Source organism: Oncorhynchus kisutch, linkage group LG4 (assembly GCF_002021735.2).
Source record: "Oncorhynchus kisutch isolate 150728-3 linkage group LG4, Okis_V2, whole genome shotgun sequence".
Taxonomy (NCBI): Eukaryota; Metazoa; Chordata; class Actinopteri; order Salmoniformes; family Salmonidae; genus Oncorhynchus; species Oncorhynchus kisutch.
In genome coordinates, this window is record NC_034177.2 from 4,043,936 (window position 1) to 4,055,959 (window position 12,024).

The following is a 12,024-nucleotide window of genomic DNA, read 5'->3' on the forward strand; positions in this document are numbered from 1 at the left end:
ACTTACAGAGAATAAACCACCACCCTACAGAGAATAAACCACCCCTACAGAGAATAAACCACCCCTACAGAGAATAACCACCCCTACAGAGAATAAACCACCCTACAGAGAATAAACCACCACCTACAGAGAAATAAACCACCCCTACAGAGAATAAACCACCCCTACAGAGAATAAACCACCACTACAGAGAATTAAACCACCACTACAGAGATTAAACCACCCTACAGAGAATAAAACCACCCCTACAGAGAATAAACCACCCCTACAGAGAATAAACCACCCCTACAGAGAATAAACCACCCCTACAGAGAATAAACCACCCCTACAGAGAATAAACCACCACTACAGAGAATAAACCACTCCTATAGAGAATAAACCACCCCTACAGAGAATAAACCACCCCTACAGAGAATAAACCACCCCTACAGAGAATAAACCACCCCTACAGAGAATAAACCACCCCTACAGAGAATAAACCACCACTACAGAGAATAAACCACCCCTACAGAGAATAAACCACACCTACAGAGATTAAACCACCCCTACAGAGGAATCAACCACCCTACAGAGAATAAACCACACTACAGAGAATAAACCACCCCTACAGAGAATAAACCACCCCTACAGAGAATAAACCACCCCTACAGAGAATAAACCACCCCTACAGAGAATAAACCACCACTACAGAGAATAAACCACCCCTACAGAGAATAAACCACCCCTACAGAGAATAAACACCCCTACAGAGAATAAACCACCCCTACAGAGAATAAACCACCCCTACAGAGAATAAACCACCCCTACAGAGAATAAACCACCCCTACAGAGAATAAACCACCCCTACAGAGAATAAACCACCCCTAGAGAATAAACCACCACTCCTTAAGAGAATAAACCACCCCTACAGAGATAAACCAACCCTACAAGAGAATAAACCAACCCTACAGGAGAACTAAACCCAACCCTACAGAGATTAACCACCACTACAGAGAATAAACCACCCCTACAGGAATAAACCACCCCTACCAGAGAATTAAACCACCCCCTACAGAGAATAAACCACCCCTATTAGGAATAAACCACCCCTACAGAGAATAAACCACCCCCTACAGAGAATAAACCACCACTACAGAGATTAAACCACCACTACAGAGAATAAACCACCACTACAGAGAATAAACCACCCCTACAGAGAATAAACCACCACTACAGAGAATAAACCACCCCCACAGAGAATAAACCACCCCTACAGAGAATAAACCACCCCTACAGAGAATAAACCACCCCTACAGAGAATAAACCACCCCTACAGAGAATAAACCACACCTACAGAGAATAAACCACCCCTACAGAGAATAAACCACCACTCCTAAGAGAATAAACCACCCCTACAGAGAATAAACCAACCCTACAGAGAATAAACCAACCCTACAGAGAATAAACCAACCCTACAGAGATTAAACCACCACTACAGAGAATAAACCACCCCTACAGAGAATAAACCACCCCTACAGAGAATAAACCACCCCTACAGAGAATAAACCACCCCTACAGAGAATAAACCACCCCTACAGAGAATAAACCAACCCCTACAGAGAATAAACCACCCCTACAGAGAATAAACCACCCCTACAGCGAATAAACCACCCCTACAGCGAATAAACCACCCTACAGAGAATAAACCACCACTACAGAGATTAAACCACCACTACAGAGAATAAACCACCCCTACAGCGAATAAACCACCCCTACAGAGAATAAACCACCACTACAGAGATTAAACCACCACTACAGAGAATAAACCACCCCTACAGAGAATAAACCACCCCTACAGAGAATAAACCACCCCTACAGAGAATAAACCACCCCTACAGAGAATAAACCACACCTACAGACACCACCCCTACAGAGAATAAACCACCCCTACAGAGAATAAACCACCCCTACAGAGAATAAACCACCCCTACAGAGAATAAACCACCCCTACAGAGAATAAACCACCCCTACAGAGAATAAACCACCACTCCTTAAGAGAATAAACCACCCCTACAGAGAATAAACCCACACCTACAGGACACCACTCCTACAGAGAATAAACCACCCCTACAGAGAATAAACCACCCCTACAGAGAATAAACCACCCCTACAGAGAATAAACCACCCCTACAGAGAATAAACCACCACTCCTACAGAGAATAAACCACCCCTACAGAGAATAAACCACACCTACAGAGAATAAACCACCCTACAGAGAATAAACCACCCCTACAGAGAATAAACCACCCCTACAGAGAATAACCACCCCTACAGAGAATAAACCACCCACTCCTACAGAGAATAAACCACCCCTACAGAGAATAAACCACACCTAAGAGAATAAACCACCCCTACAGAGAATAAACCACCCCTACAGAGAATAAACCACCCCTACAGAGAATAAACCACACCTACAGAGATAGAAAAGCACATCTCTGCACTAGGACTTATCTAGGAGGGTTTTTGAAACACTAACATTACAAAATATAAAGATTACCTTCTTGTAGCTATGAAGTTTTACAGACAGGCAAGGGGCCAATGGTCTGTTTAGGAGGGTGCCCCTGAGACAAGCCTGAATGACCCCTGGCTAGTACAGCAAAACAGATTCTGTGTCCCAATTGGCACCCTATTCCCTACATAGTGCATCGCTTCTGACCAGGACCCATATGTTTTGGTCAAAAGTAATGCACTACGTAGGCAATAGGCTGTCAATGGGGACGCACAATGTGTAGTGAGACAAGAGGAAACAGTCTGCTTCACAACCATCCTACTATCCGTCTGATTAGCCTGGATGGCTTGACATCGGAGTTGAGACGTAGCTTAGCATAGCGGTGTGTATATTAACAACAGGTCAGGACTAACTACTGTAGCTTAGCATAGCGGTGTGTATATTAACAAACAGGTCAGGACTAACTACTGTAGCTTAGCATAGCGGTGTGGTATATAACAACAGGTCAGGACTAACTACTGTAGCTTAGCATAGTGGTGTGTATATTAACAACAGGTCAGGACTAACTAATGTAGCTTAGCATAGCGGTGTGTATATTAACAACAGGTCAGGACTAACTACTGTAGCTTAGCATAGTGGTGTGTATATTAACAACAGGTCAGGACTAACTACTGTAGCTTAGCATAGCGGTGTGTATATTAACAACAGGCCAGGACTAACTACTGTAGCTTAGCATAGCGGTGTGTATATTAACAGCAAATCAGAGCTAAATACTGTAGCTTAGCATAGCGGTGTGTATATTAACAACAAATCAGAGCTAAATACTGTATCTTAGCATAGCGGTGTGTACATTAACAGCAGGTTAGGGCTAAATACTGTAGCTTCGCATAGCGGATGTCTATGTACATAAACATCTCGTGGTTCACTTAGAAAAAGAACAGACAGCTATCAGATGACACGGAGGTGTGTGTGTTAATACCCTGCAGAGAGGAGGTGTGTGTGTTAATGCCCTGTAGAGAGGAGGTGTGTGTGTTAATACCCTGTAGAGAGGGGTGTGTGGTAATACCCTGCAGAGAGGAGGTGTGTGTGTTAATACCCTGTAGAGAGGGGTGTGTGTGTGTGTGTTAATACCCTTTAGAGAGGAGGTGTGTGTGTTAATACCCTGTAGAGAGGAGGTGTGTGTGTTAATACCCTGTAGAGAGGAGGTGTGTGTGTTAATACCCTGTAGAGAGGGGGTGTGTGTTAATTACCCTGTAGAGAGGAGGTGTGTGTGTTAATACCCTGTAGAGAGGAGGTGTGTGTGTTAATACCCTGCAGAGAGGTGTGTGTGTGTGTTAATACCCTGTAGAGAGGAGGTGTGTGTGTTAATACCCTGTAGAGAGGGGGTGTGTGTTAATACCCTGTAGAGAGGAGGTGTGTGTGTTAATACCCTGTAGAGAGGAGGTGTGTGTGTTAATACCCTGCAGAGAGGTGTGTGTGTGTGTTAATACCCTGGAGAGAGGTGTGTGTGTGTGTTAATACCATGCAGAGAGGGGTGTGTGTTAATACCCTGCAGAGAGGGGTGTGTGTGTGTTAATACCATGCAAAGAGGAGGTGTGTGTGTTAATACCCTGCAGAGGGGTGTGTGTGTGTTAATACCCTGCAGAGAGGGGTGTGTGTGTGTTAATCCCCTGTAGAGAGGAGGTGTGTGTGTTTAATGCCCTGTAGAGAGGAGGTGTGTGTGTTAATACCCTGCAGAGAGGAGGTGTGTGTTAATACCCTGTAGAGAGGGGTGTGTGTGTGTGTGTGTGTGTTAATACCCTTTAGAGAGGAGGTGTGTGTGTTAATACCCTGTAGAGAGGGGGTGTGTGTGTTAATACCCTGTAGAGAGGAGGTGTGTGTGTTAATACCCTGCAGAGAGGAGGTGTGTGTGTTAATGCCCTGTAGAGAGGAGGTGTGTGTGTTAATACCCTGTAGAGAGGGGTGTGTGGTAATACCCTGCAGAGAGGCGTGTGTGTGTTAATACCCTGTAGAGAGGGGGTGTGTGTGTGTGAACCTAGAGGAGTGTGGTTAATACCCTTTAGAGAGGAGGTGTGTGTGTTAATACCCTGTAGAGAGGAGGTGTGTGTGTTAATACCCTGTAGAGAGGAGGTGTGTGTGTTAATACCCTGTAGAGAGGAGGTGGTGTGTTAATACCCTGTAGAGAGGGGGTGTGTGTTAATACCCGTGTAGAGAGGAGGTGTGTGTGTTAATACCCTGTAGAGAGGAGGTGTGTGTGTTAATACCCTGCAGAGAGGAGGTGTGTGTGTTAATACCCTGTAGAGAAAGACTAGCTCGTGCAGGAGCCTCTTAGTGTTTATGTACACCATCAGGTCTTTGATGATCATTGTGGGCCCTGGACGCTCCGCCGCACACAACGGAAAGACATTTACAGCTGTTTAATGTGCTGTGATCTGATCTGTGATCTGATCTGTGATCTGATCTGTGATCTGATCCGTGAGCTTGGTCCATGAGCTGGTCCGTGAGCTGGTCCGTGAGCTGGTCCGTGATCTGATCTGTGATCTGATCTGTGATCTGTGATCTGATCTGTGATCTGGCAGCGTGACTCAACTCGTATTAACTGCCTGGCAACATTGAAGCATCGTTAAACCACAAGAAGGCAGGAAGCTTCAAACTGGACATAAGTCTCTGGCTCAAACCTGGGACAAAAAGGCATTTAGCCATAACGTTTGGCACCGATTTCAGATTTTTAATTAAAAGATGTCCTCCAGCGTAAAATAAATATATATATATATATATATAAATATATATACTGGGATATACTATCTGACTAGGTATATATATATATATATATATACTGGGATATACTATCTGACTAGGTATATATATATATATATACTGGGATATACTATCTGACTAGGTATATATATATATATATATACTGGGATATACTATCTGACTGGGTATATAAATATATATACTGGGATATACTATCTGACTAGGTATATATATATATATATATACCACTGGGATATACTATCTGACTAGGTATATATATATATATATATACTGGGATATACTATCTGACTAGGTATATATATATATATATATATATACTGGGATATACTCTCTGACTAGGTATATATATATATATATACTGGGATATACTATCTGACTAGGTATATATATATATATATATATATATATACTGGGATATACTATCTGACTAGGTATATATATATATATATACTGGGATATACTATCTGACTAGGTATATATATATATATATATACACTGGGATATACTATCTGACTAGGTATATATATATATATATATATATATATATATATATATATATATATATATATACTGGGATATACTATCTGACTAGGTATATATATATATATATATATATATATATATATATATATATATATATATACTGGGATATACTATCTGACTAGGTATATATATATATATATATATATACTGGGATATACTATCTGACTAGGTATATATATATATATATATATATATATATATATATATATATATATATATATATACTGGGATATACTATCTGACTAGGTATATATATATATATATACTGCGGATATACTATCTGACTAGGTATATATATATATATACTGGGATATACTATCTGACTAGGTATATATATATACTGGGAAATACTATCTGACTAGGTATATATATATATATATATATATATACTGGGATATACTATCTGACTAGGTATATATATATATATATATATACTGGGATATACTATCTGACTAGGTATATATATCTATATATATATATATATATATACTGGGATATACTATCTGACTATGTATATATATATATATATATATATATACTGGGATATACTATCGACTAGGTATATATATATACTGGGAAATACTATCTGACTAGGTATATATATATATATATATACTGGGATATACTATCTGACTAGGTATATATATATATATATATATACTGGGATATACTATCTGACTAGGTATATATATCTATATATATATATATATATACTGGGATATACTATCTGACTAGGTATATATATATATATATATATACTGGGATATACTATCTGACTAGGTATATATATATATATACTGGGATATACTATCTGACTAGGTATATATATATATACTGGGATATACTATCTGACTAGGTATATATATATATATATACTGGGATATACTATCTGACTAGGTATATATATATATATATATACTGGGATATACTATCTGACTAGATATATATATATATATAAATATATATACTGGGATATACTATCTGACTAGGTATATATATATATATATACTGGGATATACTATCTGACTAGATATATATATATATATATATATATATATATATATATATACTGGGATATACTATCTGACTAGGTATATATATATATATATATATATATATACTGGGATATACTATCTGACTAGGTATATATATATATATATATATATATACTGGGATATACTATCTGACTAGGTATATATATATATATACTGGGATATGCTATCTGACTAGGTATATATATATATATATATATACTGGGATATACTATCTGACTAGGTATATATATATATATATATATATATATATATATATATATATATATATATATATATATACTGGGATATACTATCTGACTAGGTATATATATATATACTGGGATATACTATCTGACTAGGTAATATATATACTGGGAAATCTATCTGACTAGGTATATATATATATATATACTGGGATTAACTATCTGACTAGGTATATATATATATATATATATATACTGGGAATACTATTGACTAGGTATATATTATCTTATATATATATATATATACTGGGATATACTATCGACTATGTATATATATATATATATATATATATACGGGGATATACTATCTGACTAGGTATATATATATATATATATATATATATATATATATATATACTGGGATATACTATCTGACTAGGTATATATATAATATATTACTGGGATATACTATCTGACTAGGTATATATATATATACTGGGATATCCTATCTGACTAGGTATATATATATATATATACTGGGATATACTATCTGACTAGGTATATATATATATATACTGGATATACTATCTGACTAGGTATATATATATATATATATATATACTGGGATATGCTATCTGACTAGGTATATATATATATATATATATATACTGGGATATACTATCTGACTAGGTATATATATATATATATACTGGGATATACTATCTGACTAGGTATATATATATATACTGGGATATACTATCTGACTAGGTATATATATATATATATATATACTGGGATATACTATCTGACTAGGTATATATATATATACTGGGATATACTATCTGACTAGGTATATATATATACTGGGATATACTATCTGACTAGGTATATATATATATATACTGGGATATACTATCTGACTAGGTATATATATATATATATATATATATATACTGGGATATACTATCTGACTAGGTATATATATATATATATACTGGGATATACTATCTGACTAGGTATATATATATATATATATATATACTGGGATATACTATCTGACTAGGTATATATATATATATACTGGGATATACTATCTGACTAGGTATATATATATATATATACTGGGATATACTATCTGACTAGGTATATATATATATATATATACTGGGATATACTATCTGACTAGGTATATATATATATATATATATATATATATACACTGGGATATACTATCTGACTAGGTATATATATATATATATATATATATATATACACTGGGATATACTATCTGACTAGGTATATATATATATATATATATATATATATATATATACTGGGATATACTATCTGACTAGGTATATATATATATATATACTGGGATATACTATCTGACTAGGTATATATATATATACTGGGATATACTATCTGACTAGGTATATATATATATATACTGGGATATACTATCTGACTAGGTATATATATATATATACTGGGATATACTATCTGACTAGGTATATATATATATACTGGGATATACTATCTGACTAGGTATATATATATATACTGGGATATACTATCTGACTAGGTATATATATATATATATATACACTGGGATATACTATCTGACTAGGTATATATATATATATACACTGGGATATACTATCTGACTAGGTATATATATATATATATATATATATACTGGGATATACTCTCTGACTAGGTATATATATATACTGGGATATACTATCTGACTAGGTATATATATATATATATATATATATATATACGGGGATATACTATCTGACTAGGTATATATATATATATATATATATATATACGGGGATATACTATCTGACTAGGTATATATATATATATATATATATATATATATATACACTGGGATATACTATCTGACTAGGTATATATATATATATATATATATATATATACTGGGATATACTATCCCAAGTATAAATACAGGAAAGCAAAAATACATTAAAAGGGAAAACAATATGTTTTGAACACAATAGTGCAAACCTCAAAGGGATACCTAGTCAGATGTACAACCCAGCAGCATTGTAGTTCTTGACAAACCGGTGCACCTGGCACCTACTACCATATCCTGTTCAAAAGCACTTAAATATTTTGTTTTGTCCATTCACCCTCAATGTCACACATAAACAATCCATCTCTCAATTGTCTCAAGGCTTAAAAATCCTTCTTTAACCTGTCTTCTCTCCTTCATCTACACTGATTGAAGTGGATTTAACAAGTGACATTAATAAGGGATCATAGCTTTCACCTGGATTCACCTGGTCAGTCTGTGTCATTGAAAGAACACGTGTTCCTAATGTTTTGTACACTCAGTGTTTTGTGTTCATGTTTACTACGACAGCAGGAAAAACAACTTTATGAGTCTGTGTGTCAGCCCAATACAATAACCTACAGAATATATAGAGAGGACGGATGGAGAATTCAAAGGTCTGGCGGAGGTCATGAACCATCCCAAAAATACATCTGTGACCGAGAAGGAAGCTTTAACTTGTGATTGAAAATGATTCGGTATGACGCCTGTGCTAAAGGATTAAAAGGACCCATGGAGTTACCAAGCACAAATGGGGTGATTGTCTCCACATGGGAAACGGTCTCTACCCCTGTACTTCAGCTTAATACACACTACATTAACGTACTACACTAACGCACTACATTAACACACTACACTAACACACTACATTAACACACTACACTAACGCACTACATTAACGCACTACATTAACGCACTACATTAACGCACTACATTAACACACTACACTAACACACTACACTAACGCACTACATTAACACACTACATTAACGCACTACACTAACGCACTACATTAACACACTACACTAACACACTACATTAACACACTACACTAACGCACTACATTAACGCACTACATTAACGCACTACATTAACGCACTACATTAACGCACTACATTAACGCACTACACTAACGCACTACATTAACGCACTACATTAACGCACTACATTAACGCACTACACTAACGCACTACACTAACGCACTACATTAACGCACTACATTAACGCACTACACTAACGCACTACACTAACGCACTCACTACATTAACGCACTACATTAACGCACTACACTAACGCACTACACTAACGCACTACACTAACGCACTACATTAACGCACTACACTAACGCACTACACTAACGCACTACACTAACGCACTACACTAACGCACTACACTAACACACTACACTAACACACTACACTAACGCACTACATTAACGCACTACATTAACGCACTACACTAATGCACTACACTAACACACTACACTAACGCACTACACTAACGCACTACACTAACGCACTACACTAACGCACTACACTAACGCACTACACTAACGCACTACATTAACACACTACACTAACACACTACATTAACACACTACACTAACACACTACATTAACACTTTTTAGACCTGGGTTTTAGTTGGCGTCAATTGGTGCCTAACTACTGGTCTGTGTTAACACTGGCGGGATGACTGTAGTACAATGGTAGGACAATGGTGGGATGACTGTAGTACAATGGTAGGACAATGGTGGGATGACTGTAGTACAATGGTAGGACAATGGCGGGATGACTGTAGTACAATGGTAGGACAATGGTGGGATGACTGTAGTACAATGGTAGGACAATGGCGGGATGACTGTAGTACAATGGTAGGACAATGGCGGGATGACTGTAGTACAATGGTAGGACAATGGCGGGATGACTGTAGTACAATGGTAGGACAATGGTGGGATGACTGTGGTACAATGGTAGGACAATGGTGGGATGACTGTAGTACAATGGTAGGACAATGGCGGGATGACTGTAGTACAATGGTAGGACAATGGCGGGATGACTGTAGTACAATGGTAGGACAATGGTGGGATGACTGTAGTACGACGGCAGTACGATGACAGGACGACGGTAGGATGACAGTAGGCCGGAGCCAGGGTTAGGAGCTCACCTGTGGGTTGTTGGCCTCGGCCAGCTTGCACTGTCTCAGGAACAGTTTGAGGTTACCCCAGTCCATATAGGGCAGGAGTACCATAGGCTTCTCTCCTTCCTCTGTACACACATGACAGATGGGGAGCAGGTTCCTGGAGGACAGTACAACTGGGAGGTTAATAGGAAATAGGTAGGAGAGACAGGGAGGGAAAATCCTGCACATATCAACTAGTCTATCTGATAATAGAAGAGAGAGAGCAAGATAACACACTACTACAATGACACGGATCCAGGTGTTTCTGGGGGAGGGGCATAGCCTTGCTATTGAGAAAGGCCGCCGTAGGCAGACATGGCTCTCAAGAGAAGACAGGCTATGTGCTCACTGCCCACAAAATGAGGTGGGAACTGAGCTGCACTTCCTAACCTCCTGCCCAATGTAATGACCATATTAGAGACACATATTTCCCTCAGATTACACAGACCCACAAAGAATTCGAAAACAAACAAACTCCCATATCTACAGGGTGACATCACACTGTGACATCACAGCAGCAAGATTTGTGACCTGTTGCCACGAGAAAAGGGCAACCAGTGAAGAACAAACACCACTGTAAATACAACCCATATTTATGCTTATTTATTTTCCCTTTTGTACTTTAACCATTTGTACATCATTACAACACTGTATATATATATATATATATATAATATGACATTTGTAATGTCTTTATTATTTTGGAACTTCTGTATGTGTAATGTTTACTGTTCATTTTTATTATGTTTATTTCACTTTTGTTTATTGATCTATTGCACTTGCAATATAAAAAAATATGTTTCCCATGCCAATAAAGCCTCTTAAATTTAAATTAAGGAGGAAGTTTAATTGGAGAGCACTGTGACCACCTGACCTCGGGAAAGGAAAGAGGAAGGTGTGGGCCCAGCGTGAGGAACTGACAAAGCTTTCACAGA

The 12,024-nt window shown here is 37.1% G+C and overlaps 1 protein-coding gene across 2 annotated transcripts in view; it reads right to left on the minus strand.

Moving 5' to 3' along the window:
- Positions 1-12,024, minus strand: part of LOC109884972 (tyrosine-protein kinase RYK) — a 151,805-nt gene that overhangs the window by 22,080 nt on the left and 117,701 nt on the right. For both annotated transcript variants that reach the window (XM_031822323.1, XM_031822322.1), the window contains one exon: positions 11,075-11,207. In XM_031822323.1, the coding sequence (XP_031678183.1) occupies positions 11,075-11,207 (133 nt within the window). The remainder of the gene's footprint in view (positions 1-11,074; positions 11,208-12,024) is intronic.